The 19155-nt window shown below is 38.0% G+C and overlaps 2 protein-coding genes across 5 annotated transcripts in view; one reads left to right on the top strand and one right to left on the bottom strand.

The window, feature by feature from the left end:
• Positions 1-780: 780 nt before the first annotated feature.
• On the bottom strand, positions 781-9959 carry dcaf8 (DDB1 and CUL4 associated factor 8). 2 transcript variants are annotated; one of them, XM_040016520.1, is made up of 13 exons: positions 9705-9959; positions 9122-9204; positions 8936-9031; positions 8118-8773; positions 7443-7583; positions 7254-7348; positions 6890-7000; positions 6614-6744; positions 6040-6147; positions 5785-5915; positions 5123-5242; positions 4226-4342; positions 781-3241 (listed from the first exon to the last, which is right to left on the bottom strand). In XM_040016520.1, exons 2-13 carry the CDS (start codon positions 9165-9167, stop codon positions 3134-3136), a joined length of 1860 nt encoding a protein of 619 aa, XP_039872454.1. In that variant the 5' UTR covers positions 9168-9204; positions 9705-9959; the 3' UTR covers positions 781-3133. The 2 variants fall into 2 exon arrangements, with proteins under 2 accessions (XP_039872454.1, XP_039872462.1); XM_040016528.1 differs by having other exon boundaries at positions 9131-9204; positions 9705-9958.
• A 1822-nt stretch (positions 9960-11781) lies between these two features.
• The window catches only part of LOC120724320 (guanine nucleotide exchange factor VAV3-like), a 51318-nt gene continuing 43944 nt past the window's right edge, over positions 11782-19155 (top strand). For all 3 annotated transcript variants that reach the window (XM_040016482.1, XM_040016489.1, XM_040016474.1), the window contains exons 1-2: positions 11782-12147; positions 15377-15493. In XM_040016482.1, coding sequence (XP_039872416.1) covers positions 11944-12147; positions 15377-15493 — 321 coding nt within the window. In that variant the 5' untranslated portion in view covers positions 11782-11943. The remainder of the gene's footprint in view (positions 12148-15376; positions 15494-19155) is intronic.

The following is a 19155-nucleotide window of genomic DNA, read 5'->3' as shown; positions in this document are numbered from 1 at the left end:
GCTGGGAATCTCATCAATGTAGAAAAAATCATGAAGAAAAGAGGATATCTTAGGAGTCTGAAAGATCTTTGAGTCAGCAAATATGGTCTAGGTCCTCACTTTGTCTTCCTACAACAAAAAAAAACACATCTAGTATGTTTGGAAAAGTTGTGTTTAAAAGAAATTCTCTGTTTAACATAATTTTTTCAAAGGCAGGCTTATAATTCTGTCCTCATCTGTGCATCTTATTTTTTGCCAACTGTTTAAGATTCATCATCAGTTACAACTTTTCATATTTTAGCAACATTAATGTCAATTTAAAAATCAATCTGTTAATAAACAGCATGATATTCATGATTGTACTACAATCATGTTTTATGCCCTTCTAAAATCTATGGAGCCATGGACCAATTTACCTGAATATGAGAGTCAAAGTGATGATATTTTAGCTTGTCTGTGTTATTTTCATATTTGACCGAGCATCAATGAAGTGGATGAGTACATCATTAGAAATTAGTAAACCTTAGCAGTGAACATTTAAATGAGACAGTTTAAAAAAAGAGCAATAGTGGTTGAAACATTCAAAACCTAAACAGGTCTCTGTGTGTCTTTGCTGGGTTCACAAAGCTGGTGTACAGCCCCACTGTTTTTTTAATCACCCTCCTTTACAACCACCAGTTTGCTACCACAAGACACACAAGAAAGGTCTCTGCAAATCCAATGACAACATTTTAAACACACACAATAGGGCAAGCAAGTGTTTTAACAAATGCAAAAGAATGAGACCATAAAATGACAACATCAAGAGCACTGTTTTTGTTTATTGCACGAATCGTACTTATTTCCAACTGAACTGGTAGAACGCAATATTAGGCAGTGGTGGGAAAAAAAACTGTTCATCAAAAGCTGTAATATGTATACAAGATACCCAAAATAGCCAGTGGGAACATCTGGATAGAACTGTCTCAAATCATGGATTGATATCTAGAAAGGAAACACTGCTTTTTGTTTCTCTGGGAAGAAAAAAAGAAAAAGTCAATACTTGAAATGATAGCAGTTCTGTTTATAACAGAGATGTCATAAGAAGAGGAAAAAAACCAGAAAATGGTCATGTCAAGACGTGTTTTTCTCTGGATTTAAAAGTATTTTGTCCTCATATAGAATATAAACCTCTGGATCATTACCAATCAAATGTTCTGACATTTTTTTCTGAAGTCGAACAGCATTTGCTAAAGTCTTTTTTTTCTTTTTTCTTTTTTTTTTTTTTTTTACAGTTTTAATATATATTTATATATATACATATAAATTCAACTAACTACAGTTCTCATAGAAAATGAGAAAAGCTGGACTTTTATCGCTCTCACACAACAAATGACTGGCAAGCATATTGACTCTGCTCCTCCCCCCATCCTCATCTTTGAGCTGCTGTCAACACAGCACAGAGACAGGAGTGATGTGCTGGCTGCTAACACCCGACCTGGCTCAGGTGGAATTCATTTTTAAACCTTTTCTTTTGTTGTTGTTCTTGCCATAAGCTAGATGATACATTGGTCAGGCTTATTAAATATACTAAATGTGAAGCTAACACCATCAGGTACTTAGCATAGTTTTATACAAAGGGGATGCAACCCAGGGATGTGGCTAGGCTGGGTCTGTCCAGAGATAACCAAACCAACTAATAAGCACTAAGTTATAACACTGTATGTCAATTCTTTAAGCCAAATCTCAAAGCCTAGAAAACTTCCTTTCTGGTTACTCTCCACCATCCTCAGTGACAATTAAGATTGTCATACAGCTTAAACAAACAACATAAAATGTGATAAGTGGAGAGATTCAAATGTGCTGCTATGTGGACTGAACCAGGCTAGCCATTTCTCCCTTGTTCAAGATTCATGGCAAGAAAATGAAAGTTAATGTCCAAATTTCTTTAAGGAACCACATAAACATCTGCAGCCCTTTATCACTCCCATCTCTATTGGCTCTTAGGCAGTGTTTCAACTGCAATTAATCCAGGTCGTTTCTGGCTCTTTAAAATGACAAATTCCCCAACAGAGCCCCAAATCAGTCCTTAATTCCTACACATATGCTGAACACCTTCTACCTCTCAATTTCTGTGATCACTGAGAGGCGAACTAAATAGAGACTGAGGGAGGAAGAGGAAGAAAGAGGTGAGGAAAGGCTGGTCAAAACAAAGGAAACCACCTCTTCTCAAGTCATGAAACACTTAAGTGCAAAACACCCCCGTCTCAGAAAAAAAAAAAAACATAAAAAAAAAAAAAAACCTAAACTGGATTTTCCTATCACACACTCAGTGCACATTTTGTCTGTGTCTCAAACTAAAGCATCCCTGATTCAAAGTGCACTCAGTAGTGATGGGGGCAGATGATGGAAGGAGGAGAGGAGGGAGTGGCTGAGGGCAGCATGTAGGATAATGCAGCACGTAGAGAGTTAGTACTTCTCTGGGAGCAAACAAGTGATGGATGCAATCAGCTGTTTGAGCTAACAGCCTAAGAATCAGTATGATACTGGGAGCGGGGGCCGCTGGGCTCTCCCTCAAAGTTCAAATCTTAAAGGAAGTCACATTTAGGGGATGGCTTGAGTGTATAAACCCCTCCTCAACACAGAAAGGTCAAAAGCAAGAGGTGTGTTACTAAGAGAAAGGGGATTGTGTGCTGGTGATGTATAGCTTACTACAGGTTGCCTAAAGCTGGATGTATATGTTGCCATATACACACAGTACATCATTCTGGGCCTAGACAGAGCATTTAATTGATGTATGGACAGCCAAGGACCTCCAAATGATTCATAGGGGTGTAAAAGCAGTTACTAACCTCACCTCTTTGAAAAATTCTCAAAAAAACAAAACTAGAAAGGGATTCTGGAAGTGTGTCTGTAGTTGCCATATGCACACTCGTAACTGCTGAGAAACCTGGCGCTAAGCATCTCTGTCACTATCACTCTGCTTCAACAGTATGTTTAAGTAAATGTGTGTTTATCTGTGTTTGTGTGTTAAAAAAGTCTGTGGCTCGTCAGTGTTTGAATGTGCCAGTGTGTCAATAGTGCTTGCCTATGTGCATCAATTCAAGGGCAATAAAGTGTGTTTATGTATGTGTGTGTGTTTATGTATGTGTGTGTGTTTATGTATGTGTGTGGCTCATGATGACATGCACTGGACGTGATCTGGACCTCCGTCCTCTTCATCTGAGGAATCTGGAGAACTCCAAGAATCATCTGTGTCTGCATCTGCACCCTCACGGCGGGCCTGGATTTGAGCCAGAGAAAAGTGACAATGAGCAAGTTAAATGAGTCACATGCAAACATCCTAGGGCTGTGCGATATGACCAAAATCTCATATCCCGATATAAGAATTCCATCGTCCCGATAACAATATAAATCACAAAAATTTAACATTTCCTGTAAATTCCGTGAATCTCAGGCAACTCGACTTGCGTGAAGTGTTTCCAGCTGCGTGTCCTTCACCCGGAGTCGAGTGTTTTAACCGATGCATGAAACTATACATTTTTTGACATAAGTTGTATTTTTTTTTACACGGCGTGCTGTGGGTTGCCTGTTCTAACGTTTGAGTCTAAGGTTTATTTTTTAGCACCTGGCGGCTCTTTTTTACTTCTCATCCGTAAATAATATGCTCTTTCACGTGATTCAGTTTATTTTGAAAAGTCTCAACAGGATCTTGAGCTTTATTGTGAAAGGTTTATGTGGAACATAAACAAGCGGACATGCGATGCCGTTACCGTCGTTGTTGCTAACCACAACGCATAAAAACAGGCGCTTGTCCGTCCGTAGTGTGGTTATATTACATATAAGAGAAAGAGAGAACTTTAAGAAATTAATATAGCCACTACAGTCTCCATCAAAATGATGAAAAAAATATTGCCGTAAACAGTTTATTTTGCGACACCACGAAACAAACGATAGCGTAAAATGAAACGATAGACGTTTTTATATCGTCAAACGATATATATCGTTATATCGAACAGCCCTAAAACATCCCATCTGTTCTTTTCAGAAAACTGAAACATTTTCAACATATTGGATTGTTACTTTTTCAGATTTTCTTCCAACATAAATTATTTTTGCAGAGACATTACATAGATGTATTAGAAAATTGCTTCCCTAAAGACACTTTTCATAACTTTTTTCAAAAATATTAACTCTTCCCTGTCAATCCCTGTCCAACCCCCACCCCCCAAAAAAGAAAGTAATTTTGGACTTGTTGAGATCTCACCCTTGCAGGTCTCCTGTTTCTCATGTGTCTCATCAGGAACCACAACAACTGGGTGTCGTACTGATCGCCGTGGCGCACACTGTCCTCGTCACGCTCCCGTTTGTTTTTCTTCATTACCTTCTCAAACAAAACAAAACGAGTGTGAATATGGAGGACAGAGAGGGTGTAATATTAGCTAACATGTCCATGTCCTTGATGCAAAGACAGTATATGTTATAAAGTAAGATTTAATACAATTATATTACCACTGAAATTAATTTAAGACCAAGAGTAGCTGTTTTGTTACTGGTTGTTTAGCCAACATTCATCTACCCATTACAGTAGGTTAAATCCTTCATTACCATTTGTGAACCAAGTAAATGTCATTTGCTGATCTCTTTCTAAAGAACTTGGTGTAACGCCTCTTCCAGACCAAACAAAAAAACCCAGCGGCCTAACAATGCAGTCAGATTTCCCGGAAGGAAGGTCTAAAGGTACTGTATGATGAAAATTTTCAATTATCACGGTGACTAATAAATAAATAAATAAAACAGTTATAACATATCCGTTTCATTCTGGGTGTGAGGCTTCCATGTTTCAACGTTGGTCCTCTAATGCTAAACAATGGGGACTTTTTACCCACAGAGTGGACAAAGTGGAGTTACACAACACACAAGCGGTCGGCTTCTCACATAAATAGCAACTGTACAGATGAAATTAGGTCTGTACACATTAGGTTTTACAGTCAAACAGGCAAATGTGTTGGGGCACACTTACTTCCGTTTTCACTTTCAGTAGTTTAGATAAAATCTTAAACTGGATTCTTTAAAAATCTGTGTGAGTATCTGCAATATCACAATTACATCATTGTAAAGCATTCATTTGTCTGAATTCACACAATAAAACAGGATACAATACCTCTTTGAGACCCTTGAGTCCTGTGGGGGTTTCAGCTGTGGGGGCCCACAGTTTGATGTCATGATCCAGCCCACTAGTAGCCATACCTGGCAGATGTGGATGTGGCTCCAAACAGTTCACCTGTGGTTTTCAAAGGTCAAACGTACAGCAGATAACACATTGATGTTCTAATTTATATATAAAAATGAAAACTTAAAAGTATAAATACATAAGTCTTATGCTGCAAATTGCTACTAAAAACAAGTTATTGGAGTGAACCCTTCAACATCTAAAGCAGTGGTCCCCAACCTTTTTTGCGCCACAGACCGGTTTATGCCCGACAATATTTTCACGGACCGGCCTTTAAGGTGTCACGGATAAATACAACAAAATAAAACTAGTATCGGTACCAAAAAAAAAGAAGATTTATTCATAACACACGCGAAAAGACTCAGGAACACCGAGTTAACGATAAAAACAATAACAAAATAACGCTGAAAAATGATAAAAACCCTGAAAACCATACATTTCAGACCTGAGCCTCAACTATCGCGGCCCGGTACCAAACGACTCACGGACCGGTACCGGTCCGAGGCCCGGGGGTTGGGGACCGCTGATCTAAAGGGTCTTACAAAGTTGTCTCATTCAAAAAAAATCTGTGGTACTTTCCCACTCTGACTCACCACTCCTCCTCGGTCTCCCTCCATAAACTGGACAATACGAGCAGAGTATTTGTCCCATAGATAGATGTGCCCACAGTCGCTGCCACTGACCACAAACTCACTGCATGGCCCATAGAAATTCACCCCCTTCACTGTGAGCAAGAGGACGGTATTATATCAATGCCAGAAACTCAAAAATGACCTGCTGACAGCTTTATTTTGTAGAGTTGTCTATACCTTATACAGCTTATTTAAAATAATTTTAAAAAGTAGTACCTGTGGCATTATTGCGGTGACCCTTATATCTCCTGAGATAGTCTGCCCCATCACTGTGGTCGGAGTCAAACAAGTAGATGTCTTCATCATTGTAACTAGCCAGGAGCTCTGGACATACACAAAATGTCAAACAGCCATTTGCTTAATTTCCTTTAATGCAATAAAGGCAGAAGCTAGTCATGACTTTCATAACTTTTGACTATACACACATCATTTATATATGCCAAGACAAAAGTTGATAAATTGGTGTAATTGGCACTTTATCTGACCTTATTGGTTTTCTACAAAAGATACGCATTTCAGAAGAAGAAAAATCCTAGAATTTTAGTCAGTGAGTTAACTCCTAGTTCTATTTCAATGTCACTGAGATTGCACAGTGGTTGCATCACATCACACAAGAAGGGAAGAGGTTTGAACTAAAAAAAAAAAAAAAAAAAAAAAAAAAAAAAAAAGGAAAGAAAAGAAAAGAAAGACTAGATCGAGGAATTATCAAGGGTCTGTGTCCTTATTTTAAAGAAATATTTCTAAAAATGTTCATAATAGAATAAGAAAAGAATGAGAAAACTTATTTTACCTGTGCCATCGTGACTGTACACAAGGCAGGTTATGTTGGTTTTAGACTCACTGGATACCAGATGTGAGGGACAAAACTTTTTCAGTACACCATTGTTATCATTTTCATTAATCTTCCTCTGGTCATAGATCCTAAAGAAAGTGAAAACAAAATACTGTCAGAAGAGAAAAAGAGTCAAAGAATAACATTTAAGTGACAAAATTGTATCATACCACAATGATAATGGATTCTTTAGAGTGGGGAAAAAAAGCATTTTTACTATTCCCTGGTTCATACCTCACATACTGATCTCTCCCACCAACAGCAAAGTGGTGTGTCTTTGCTGGGTTCACAAAGATGGTGTACAGCCCCACTTTTTTATCACCCTCCTTTACAACCACCAGTTTACTACCACAAAGATACAAGGAGACACAAAAGAACACCAGTATTACCACTGATCAACCTAAAAATTTTTTTATCTGTTTATGTGTTTTGCTCACATGGTGCGCAAGACAGTTTTGTCAATCCACAGCAAGTCTCACTCTACACTCACTGTGACAAAACTAGCTGAATGTGAAACTTAATAGTACTTAGCTGAGAGCCATTGCACAGAATTCAGTTATGTGAATACATAATGATAATAAAAAATCTTGAGTCTTACTTGGCAGGGCGGTCTAGACGCAAGTCAATACCAAATACAACAGCATCCTCTCCAGCTGACAGAAAGGAGCAAGGTGAATCTGGCTCAAGGGCCAGCTAAAAAATACAAAACAAAAAAATTGATATGATACCAATTCAGCTGTCTCTAAGAGTCTTAAACACCACTGGACAAAGATTTCCCCTCACAGACCTTGTGTGCAGCGCCTTTATGCTGTGCAACCCGTTTCGTGTTCTTGCAGCGCTGTGTGGCAGAAAGCTCAGCCACTCTGATCTGACCATCACGAGCACACATGGCCAAGGTGGAGTCCCCACTGTGAGGCAGGAACTTTGCCTAAATTAAAGCCAGGGGTAGCCCAATCATGCATTTTATAACCACAATTTAACTTGATTAAATTATGCTTATGAATTAGTCACTTCAATCTGTCTTGTAAGTTTGGTTTTTTTTAAATAATGGATTATTATAAAATAATAAAAACAATAAATAAATCATCAAATAGCAATTTACTGCTTGTCTCTAACTTAGTCTTGTTTCCACATTCTACTTCTTTATCACTGTTTCTGTGGTATAATGATTATAGCTTCTTATAAGAAAAAGTCCCAGAAAGCTACTTATTTTGTCTCAACAGATGAAACAATCAAATAAGAGAAGAAGAGAATATTAAACAACTACTCAATAATTTAAACATCATCTTATTAACTCTTGAAGGAAACTGAGGTTTTTATAACATTAAAATACCCCCACAGATTTTTCCTTCTGCTGTATAGAATACTCTAACACATTACTATTACTAACATTTATTTGGAAAAATAACTAAAGGACTAACTAATAATGAACCTCTACTGTAGTCCTATTTTTGTGTTTTACCTGAAAGACATTGCTCTTGTGTCCACTGTCAAACTCCAGTTCAGCACGACGGATGGCCCAGTCCCAGATCACCACACGCAAGTCATCGCTGCCTGATGCCAGGCGTGTGCCTGATGGATTGAAGTGCAATGTGTTGACACAACCTGTATGCCTCTCTAATCGGCCTTGGAGCTCCAGCCTTTGCACGAGGCCACGAGCCCCACACACGCGCCTCACAAACTGGCGTGAGTCCCTGCCGATCTCTCTGGAGCGCAGCGAGGGTACCGCCCGCCACACAGGACCACGCATGTCACGGAGCTCTGCCCCGAGCCATGCCTCCATAGCTTCATCATCATCGTCGTCGTCATCATCATCTTTCTGTTCTTCTTCATCATCATCATCGTCGTCGTCATCATCATCTGAACTTGAGGAGTGGTTAGTGCCGCCGCCAGGTCTGTTTCTCTTTCTAGCTGCCCTTTTCCCACCATCTTTTTCTTTGGCCTTCTCTCGCCTTCCTCCCTCGCTCTCCCTTTCACCATCCTCAGTTAAAGAGTAGAGGCCGCTGCCGTCCATGCTGTCTGTATCTTCATCCTCTTCTCCCTCCCTGGTTGTGCCCGTCTCTCCTTCTACATCTGGCATAGATTTGTCTCCAGATGCTTCAGCTGTTTCTTTGGGAGCTATGGAAATAGAAAAACCCAATATAAGGTTAAAGCAACACTGTCACATAGGGAGATTCATAAAATACATAAAAAAAAGACATATATGTAGATGGTTAGTCATATATAGTAGGAAAAACTCATTATGAAATTTTTCCACCATACTAAAACTATAAGAGTTACCATCTTGAGAGGAAGACTGTGTTTGCCCCTCTTTGCTTCCAGAGGCATCCCCCTCTTTGTGTTGGTCTTCTCCAGGCTCCTTTTCTTCAGAGCCACCTATTGAAGCCAAACATTTTCTCTGATGAACTCTGATGACTGCTGCGGAGTATGACACCATGCACTGCTGTCATTAGTATATAAACTGACTTGTTTTACCGTTAAGCACCGTGGATTTGCCGTCAGCCTCAGCCATTGTATCTGTGAAGTCCTGCGTCGACCCGAGGTACAACCTCGTGTTGGACACAAAAACAAAATTAATGGTGCATTGACAACTACTCAAAATCAGACTGGACAGTTTGTGTGCTATAAACGAGGCGACGCCACGGCTTTCATTTGATAAGCTCTTGCCAAATAGCGACTTCACACTCTTTGCAATAGGGTACAAGTTACCTGTTAGCCCCGTAGCTTCCAAACTAACAGTCTGGCTAATTTTACAAGCTATACACCACTGCATGTAAAGATATAAACAAACTAAGTCGTTTGTTAGCCGAACCACGGGCCTGTTTTGCTTTGTGATATTTAAGTATGTATTGTCCTGTATGAAAGAACTGCTTGACTGCCTGACAGTTATTACCATAAGCTAATGCTACGTAGCAAACTCGAGGCTAACAAATGTCGAAACTAAAACACAGTTTTCTAAGTTGTGCTGCACAACTAACCAGCTACTGGTCAAAATGCAAACAAGCGGCTAGCATTGCTTATACTCGCTAACTAGCACAGCTAGCGTTACCTGTAGTCGAAGGCCCGACGAGGCGTACTTCTTAGTTTAGTCTTAATCTTTATTGCAGATTTATTTGCTCCACCTCGCTACTCAGCAAATGAGCTAAGTGCCTTGACTAGGAACTCTATGACGAAAAACACACGACATGAGGAATGCGTGCATAAAGCTTTTTTGAAAAGTCAGACTATATTGCGAGCTAGCTGCGTTCACATAAGATTGCCTGCTCTGTTTATGTTTTGACGGTTCAGCTTTTTCTTTTTTTCTTTTTTTTTTCTAGTTACATTTCCGGTTTCGTGCTCACATGTTTTTTTTTTCTACCGGAAGTCTGGTACGCAGAGATTAACCATCGGCATCAACAACGACAATAATAATAATAATAATAATAATAATAATAATAATATGAACAAGACGATATGCGCAAAAACCTTTGTGCTGTAGTTGCTGAGACCACTGGGATGGGTCATATTGACTGATTACAGTACAACAAACAGGCAGAATCTCTTCTACAGCACACAAAGTGAGATTATCTTTAAAAAAGCCAGGAATACAATACAAGCTAGTGAATGAGAACAAGTTATATTTCATATAAACGCTTCTTTTCCTTGGCAACAGTAATAATAATAATAATAATAATAATAACATTGATGATGATAATAAAAATAAGAACACATTAATAATACTTAAAATTAGTTTATATTTAATTCAAGTGAACATTTAATTTATTGAACATCAGCAAAACGCAGAATTTGCAAAACACTGAAAAGAAATTGCAAATGTTTAATTATTTCATTTAAATGTTTTTCTATTGAACAAAATGTAAAGGTTATTAAGGTCAAGACCAATTGCAAACAGCAAGAATAACACCGGAAGGCTACAAGGTCATATTAATAGCCTAACAAACCACTGAACCCCCCCCCCCCCCCCCCCAAACACTCATTCACCCACTTACTTACATGTGATTCTTTAGAGCACAGACCAAAGACTGCAATGATCCAAGTTCAGTCTAATGATGATACTACTAGCACAAGCGTATTCATTCATTTATACAGTTCACCGAGATGCCTGTTGTGAGGAGACCTCGAAGGAACGACTGTTGAGTGTATGTTGCTCAGTTTATCCATATTCAATTTTCCACATAATGTAAATTACACTCAATCCATCATGGTAGCCTTAAATTTCCAAGTCTTCTGGGTAGGGGAACTTCAGTGCATGTGGCTGATTGGGACTTTTTAATTTTGGGACTTTTTTTGATTTTCTCTTATAAGGCCAAGGTATATGTGTTCACAAAGTCCGGGCTCACAACACAACTGTCATAAAATGACAATTATGGCTGTAATCCACAAGGATTTTGAAGAAAGTTTGTACATTTCTGGCGCCCCCTACAGGTTGCTGTAAAATGCTCTGGCGTTATCACGATATAAAAATCGCGATCCTTGATAACTGCACGCTTATTGAGTTCTGACAAATTTCCTACCAATACTTTTAATGCATAATGGAAGCCACGTCTTTTTATGTTGTTCCCTATATCAGTTCATAGCCGTCTGGCCAGTATAGGGCACTGACTGCGGTTGTCTGACTTTTCAAGTGGTGTTTATGGTGGCAGAAGAATTAAACCTGTTTCAAGTGATTTGCCCCTTGCTCTAATTGAAACATGCGAATGATCACTGACAGTTCCTCAAATACAAAGAAACCAGCAAATCTATGAGTAAATAAGAATATTTTTTATCCGTTGCCTGCAACTTTAGTAGAGAAATTAAAGTTATAAAAAAAGGTGAATCAATGTTCTTTCACAGAGATGTGGCGAACATGAGAACATTTCTGCACAGCCTCAGACGTATGATTAAACAATTGCTCATGTGTTAAAAGCACAGACGCCTTACAAAGACCTGATTTTCCACAGCTTTTTTTTCGTAAAATTCTGCACATGACTCGTTTCATAAATAAGGGGACATAACTAAGAAAACAAACAAACAAACAAGCAAAATAAGACGCTTAGGAACGGAAAGATTACAAAATAAGGAAGAGGAAGTTCACTCAAACACAGGGGGTTTCAGAACAGCCACCCCCATCTGTGCAGCTTTCATAAGTTGTAGCGGCTCGTCTGTCCTCCAGAGGCGATGCTGGAGTTTGAAGAGACATGCGGATGGCTCAGGACGCAGCTTCTTCCCCATGCCGTGCACAGACTTCATAAGCGGACAAAGTTTTTAAATTTAACATTGGCCTGCGGTTTATTCCGCTCTTCGCCAACATGGAGTATTGGAGGCAATGTGCGATGTGGCTGATCAGCTGCAACGTGCTGCCTGCGAACCACCGGGTAACTGCGGACACGGCGCAGGTGTTCGACCTGGCGCAAACCCTGCGGGACGGGGTGCTGCTGTGCCAGCTACTCAACAACCTAAGACCCCACACTATCAACCTAAAGGAGATCAATCTCAGGCCACAAATGTCACAGGTACATCCATCATTTTATGCGCTACTTTACGAATTACTTGTAAAAAATATTGTGAAATCAAATTCATGCGTTCACTAGCATGCCATAGGCTAAACCTATAGTGGTGTCCAGGAAAAGTCAGTTTATTAGCCCAATAACCACTGGTAAAGAACCAAAGTAGTTCCGCTGGTGGAAGAGGACGCCTAATCAAAAATTTGTGAAAGTGGACAAAGACATATTTGCAGCTCCTTATTAAGAAGATCAAGCTGTAGCAATTATAAATAAGGTTCCTAAATACATGGAAGAGAAATGGTGGAAGCTATATTAGAGCGTTTTATATTTTGTTGTTCTGCCTGCAAGGAGCTACAGTAATTAGGGTACAGAAGCCTGTTCCAGTTTTATTGAAGGTTTAATGCAGACTTAGGTGAGATTTTCCCTTTAAGTTATTCCATATTTTCAAAATAAAACCGCAAATTCTAAGGATTTGCAGCTTAAGGCGAGCTTTAGATTATTTCCATCTGTTACACACTGTTTTATTTGTGTCCTGTCTTATTTGGCTTTGGGTCCAACAGATGAGTTTCACTAAGGCCGTGGAGTGGGCTCTGACAGATATCTTCACCCTTTTCTTTTATTGTGAAGATGATGTTTCACTTTCTGTGTCCTGTTCTGGTGTCTTGATCTTTGTTTTTTTCTGGATAGGAGAGAAAGTTCTTTAGCTTGTGTGAAACTTGTCTGGTTTGTGAAACACTAAGAAATCATCCAAATAGACTTCTCCTTGCTCATGCAGTAACCCTTCAGGAGCTGGAGGCTCTGGAGACATCTGATAAAATCCTGCCTTTGATCCACCCATTAATTGGGAAACTACATTTTGTGCAGTGGCTTGCCGTTTGGTTTGATGGCATATGACATGTGAAATAAGCCAATTTTAAGCTAATTTTTATTTAAATCTCTTGCATTACTGTCTTGGCCAGTTAAATAAAATAAAACAAAACATAACAATTTAATGTTTTAAATTAAAAGTATCTTCCTTGGTGTAATATATGTATTTGCAGGTGTGCCTACAAACATAAATAAAGCCTGCTGTGGTTACCAATATATTTATACGTTTTCTGTGCTCCTATGTTACTGTAACAGCAGCACTTCCTGTTCAGCAGCATACTCAGGCAGGTGATTAGATCTTTCTACATCTAGTTGAAAGAGTAATGAACGATTAAACTCAAAGAAACCGTTAATAATACACCATAAAAAGACAGTGACGTGATGCATACACACACACACACACACACACACACACACACACACACACACACACACACACACACACACACAAGAACATAAATACATTTTATAATTTGTTAGCTGACATCAAATAGGCACTAAAAGCAAATTATATACAGTTTGGTTGAAATGAGCTGTCACCATGATATGATCATCATGATGATATTTTTTTTGTAGTGATAGATCTGCATGAGTGATTGGGCTCTGTCTCACAAACTGTACTATGCACATGTGCTATGCTTTGCACTATCTGCTTCACCAGTGCCTATGTGCTTTTCTTTAATATTTTTTAAAAGAGAGTTAAAGCAAACCCAGGGCATAACAGGCCAAACAATGGATAGACATAGCCTGTAGCTGTAGGCCACTTGGCAATGGTTGCAAAAGGCATGTGTGTCAGTGGGCTCCATATTTTAAATGGCTCTTTCATTGTCATCTACTGATGGGCTATCTTCAAAAAAAGAAACAAGGGCACTGGTGAACACAACTAAAGTATACACTGATGAAAGGTTACCCAAGACCCGTGTTGTATGCTGAGTTTTGGTACAAATTCAAATAACAATTCACATAACCATTTTGACTATGTCAGTCATGAACAAATATGAACAAATACGCATTGGATACGCAAATACCCACTGCCTCTCTTATTTGCTTCCAAAGTTATACAAAGTAAAAGCTTTTTAAAGTAGTCTAGTTTAAATATAACAGGAAGTAAACTTAGCTAAACAAATCACAAACAGGCCACTATTAACTGAAAATGAAAAATGAAAAATAATAAACTTAAAAGGTGTTTAAAAAAGTATTTTTATTATCGCGGAGCCAGAGATTCTGGGTGTTGCTCTAAATGTGAATAAAAGAATGTGCACCAGGGCTGTGACTGTGTTCAAAAGCATGAGGCTGTTGGTGGTGCAAAGCCATCATGTTCTTGCACTTCCTCCGTAGACAAACAGGGCCCCTGGGGGCGGCGGAGTGATTACAGGCGTCTCCATGATGAGCTGATGTGATAAAAAGAAGCCTATCTGTTCTCAAGAATTTTCTTACTTACTGCTTAAATTATTAAATATTCAGTTTCTAAATCAGCCATTTCTCAGCAATGTGTTTGACAGGAAAAATGAACTGAGGCGATCTAACAGTGCTGTATACGTTTTCTTTTTAACTGAAGTGGCTCAAACTAGACAAAGACGAGTATCTTGAACTCTAAACCATAACTTTATGTCCAATGTTTCTGTTGGCTGCTGTCTTCCCACTAACACAAAGATCCTAATAGGAAGTGACACCAACAGAGGACATAGTTGGCGGTTTCATTTCACAGTATAAAACTTTCATTTTTCATTTTCAGTTTGTAGGGGCTGTAGTTTACTTTTATGTTTAGAAAAGGGACTTTAAATTCTTGGTGCTTTAAATTATGCTGTAAATTAAACTTGATTTACATTACAAAGGAGGTTAAAGAGTTTGTTTTTATTTTCCAAACAACGGAAAGTACACTTTTAATGTTATTGTGGTATCTACTCATGTTGGTAGTTTAGTTTTTATTTGACTTAATTTTTGTCTGCTAGCTCTAAATTAAATGAGATCCCACGTAACTAATTCAACAGCGACAGGTATTTTCAGAAACAGCACGACTGTTATTCTAGGAAAAAAGGCAAACAGTGCTGTCAGCAGTTTCGGAACATAAGATCCGTTTCTTCAAAGTAATTCCAAGTAAAATTGTTTATTTAAAAAAAAGTCAGATTACTGTACTTTGGTGTTAGTTTTTCGATATGATGAGTGTTAAAAAATCTTGTGGAGATAAAACCCTCTTGAAACCTGTAATTTGTACTGAGTTCGGGTTGAGATAACCTTAAAAACAACTTTTTATGTTTGCACATATGTATTTAAACAAAAACTAGTTACAAAAAATGTAAACAATGTAAAATTAAATCTATCTACGTACAACTTTTTATGTTATATAACAGTCTGTTTCTGCCCTTTGCAGTTCCTGTGCTTGAAAAACATCCGGACATTTCTGGCCTCTTGCTGTGATGTGTTTGGGATGAAGAAGAGTGACTTATTTGAAGCCTTTGATCTCTTCGATGTCCGAGACTTTGGAAAGGTAGCACCCATTTCTGTCATTATGATTTTCTAACATTGCATTATGAAACAGTCCAGTAATTTCATGTATCATGACATTCTTCTCTCCTTTCATACAGTTATTATAATAATTTATAAAAGTCTGTAAATTAGTTTGAGTGAATACATTACATGTCACAGCACTATTACATTTGAACTGGTAATAATAACTGTGCAGATTGTCTGTCCCAGTTAACCAGTTTACAGTTTTTCTCCATTGCTCAGATATTAGACATAAGTAATAGTTCAGAGTAAGTGTTATGATAGATTTTGTCCAAACTTAGACGTTATCCATCTAAAAAAAGATGGATAACGTCTGCATTATTGTCTTCGTAGCTGACTTTTGATGTAAGTGATGCCACACCTGCTCTGTTTTTCTGTCCTAATTGATCTATAAATCCTGCCAACTCTTTAAAATACAAGTCTGAGGTATGATGGAAGCATAGTGTACGTGTGCTTCTTCTCTGTGTGTGAGTCTGAAAGCGTTCGCTGTTTGCCTACCCATTGCCTGGTCTTACATTTTCATGGAGCTTTTTGAAGGGATTGGCTGACTTCTTTTTATTGCTGTGTTATTGTGGGACCTGTTTTTAGTGTGTGTACACAGCGTTACCAGGTCAGTGGGTTTGTAGTGCGCTCTGTGCAGCCACTCAGCGGACTGTCGCTTAAAGCACAGGAGCCTAATTTAACTTCGCCACGGAAAGCACACTTACTCTGAGGAGCCTTATTCCCACATTTCCTTATTTAAGTACACCATTTTACCTGGGGGCATTATGAGCTGTCTAAGCACTGAGAGGCTTGAAGAAAATTATAATTTGTTTTTTTTTTTAAATAAAACTATTGGAGCATATGTATTAATCTATGCTGAATGTATTTTATCTGAGATTTTTTTTTACCTCTGAAGTACATTAGATTGTGCTATCCATCCATGCGTTTTCTTAACTCATTATCCATTTCACTGTTCCAGAAAGGCCGGAGCCTATTTGACATGACATGGGGCAAGAGGCAGGGCAGACCTGGGCCAGTTCGCCAGTCTATTGAAGCTTAAATAGGCTTGTTTGTCTCTTATTACATTTTTTTTACATTTAGTTGTTTTGCCTGAATGCTTATCGTGTCTAAATAATGTATACGGTATCTCATGAGTTTAGTTTGGTAAAGTAATACCATATATCTTATATACATCATAACTTAGGCATACTATATATGATTGCAATAGTGAATTCACCTCCCTCTGTAGAATGGAAGTGGTCATACGTGAACTATGAGAGTGCATACCAAGCTGTGTGTGTAGTTTCTCATACAGGCTCTCTTTTCTTTCAGTTCAGTGTTTTGTGCTCTAAAGAAGCTTCTAGTTAATCTGGCTGCTGATAATCCCACAGGGGAGGTAGGGCTTGCAAATATGTACACTACATCCAAGCCGGGCTGCATAATCTCAGCCATGTTCAAGGGTTGTCCATCAAACAAACAAGCCTCTGGAGGATAAAGATTGCACCAGATCATTGCTTTTTTTTATTGGTAGTTAGAAATACGGGTGACTGTAGGTTAAGCAGTTGGGTTGGATTGGCTCCATGAAGGGCTGTATGTCTAAAGAAGAAATGCTCAATCTCTTCTTTTTTTTACAGAAAAATCCAAAAAAGGAACATCTCAAATCTCAACCAGTGTAATCCACTTGGGGTCGAGTTGTGCCAGCTCTGCCTGTGGACTGAGTATTAGTCCACTGAATATCTAATGAGAGCTCTGTAACCTACATTTCTCAGCTGAGTTACTACAGGCTTCACTGCAGGGAGTCAAACTGACTGCACGTAGAAGGCTGAAGGCTAGAGAGATAAAGCAGAGGGGCAAGAAGTGTGTTTATTTCTTCCTTCAGTATAAACTATTATTAATATTTTCACAAAACAACATTATTTTTGTGCGAAGTTCATGCGTTTTTTCTTTTTGGGAAATAACTTCACTCTTTCTTCCTGAGAGTAAGATAAGAACATTGATAACACATGTCAGCACATAAAATATAATCATATTATTAGCAACCTGTTAGTTTGGCTTAAGCTAAAAACATCGAAAGACGTCAGTAAAATTCCCTACCACTATAAATAATTATCATGTTACGTATTTATGCATGGTGTATTCCTTACCTGCCTACCCCAGAACTGCTGTATCTATACATTATTATACATTCTAAACATTATTATTTGAGCTTTTTGACAGATATATTTTACATTCAAATCTTTGTAGAAATGAAATTAAAGTGTTAACAGTGTCAGTGTTGTTGAGTGGTATCGGCATATCGGCGAACAGGATCGTATTCAGCGATGTCAGTTTTCAGTGTTTATCTGTTGCAAAACATCAATTTTGCAAATTGCAAATTTTTTGAAAATTGTGTGATAAAAATGTGAAAAACACAAAACGATTTAAACCATTCAGGTTTTTGTTATGAAAGAAATACGCTGATAGCACATGGATAACTGGAATTGTTGTCGGGGAATTGTTGTTTTAAACTTAAATGTCCATATCTGCCCATCATTTAATAAAAAAACAAATAAAACATTTATTAATTTAATTAATTAAGTGTAGGTAGGTGGACGTTACATCAAGCGATCTGCTTCACTGTTCTGCGCTAATCTAATATTTAGCGTTTAGAAATAAGAGCGCTGTCGGTCTTCTTACCTTAACTTGCCAAATGCAACCTTCATGCACAGATTATCACTGTGTGATCAGTTGGTACCATCACACACTGAAGAATGCGAAAATACCGTTTTAAATGTGTGCTTTGATGCTTAACTCTGCAATGCTCACATTAAGGTTGGTAAAAACTAAACAAAGAGTGTGAAGTAGCCCCTTCTGAAACGTTGCATTTGCATAACCCATAAAGTCTGACAATTACCAAAAGCCTCAAAAAACTCTCAACAATAATGTGTTCCTGATTATAATTTGTGTTAACGACACTACATTCTCTTTCTGGCTGTATCTTCGTAGAATCATCCTTGGGGTGGCTAAATAAATATCAGAGCATTCTCAGAAAGTTGATGGACTTTAATTTTGTTTTGGGAAGCTAATAAAAAAAAATGTATATTTTGTACAGTGTGATAGACGGGAACAGCTTGATTATTATTTAAAAAACTGAATATATTTACAAATTGACCATTAAAGTGACCATTAGTAATTAATTAATTAATTAAGTAACACGTTAATTCTGCACAGAATAATCTGCAAATATACAAAAAATGTATTTGTTTCTCTGCTGTTAAATATTGAACAAATAACTTGGAAAATAAAAGAAAGAATTAGAAAGAAATATCAGAATCTCCGTCTGCTACCAGGAAAATTATCATTTTAAACTTCGGTGTCTGTCTCAGCACAGAATTTCACAAAACAAAAGAAATATGAATTTCATATATATATTGCCAAAACGATTAAATTAATATGTCTTTTAACACGCTTTTCCTTTGGATAGAGCTACACTGTCACACTGCCTGTTCCTATTTCTGGGTAAAGCTAATATTTAGCATTCAAACTAGACAGTGGTAATCTTAATCTTCTTCCCCAACCTTGATTATTGCAAATATATGTATTTCCTGAAATGTCAATCTATTCCTTTAACCAAACTGAAAATCTGTCATGTAGAGATTATCACTGTATGGTCCATTAGTA

This window comes from Simochromis diagramma, unplaced genomic scaffold (genome assembly GCF_900408965.1).
Source record: "Simochromis diagramma unplaced genomic scaffold, fSimDia1.1 OVJJ01000205.1, whole genome shotgun sequence".
NCBI classification, from domain to species: domain Eukaryota; kingdom Metazoa; phylum Chordata; class Actinopteri; order Cichliformes; family Cichlidae; genus Simochromis; species Simochromis diagramma.
This window is presented reverse-complemented; position numbering and strand designations above follow the sequence as displayed.

Excerpts from the sequence above, each read along its gene's own strand:
- dcaf8 (XM_040016520.1), bottom strand. The coding sequence starts at position 9,167 with ATGGCTGAGGCTGACGGCAAATCCACGGTGCTTAACGGTAAAACAA. Across the intron at positions 8,774-8,935 it reads ACAGTCTTCCTCTCAAGATG|CTCCCAAAGAAACAGCTGAA; the intron begins GTAACTCTTATA and ends CTATTTCCATAG. Across the intron at positions 5,916-6,039 it reads TCACCGCAATAATGCCACAG|TGAAGGGGGTGAATTTCTAT; the intron begins GTACTACTTTTT and ends TCTTGCTCACAG.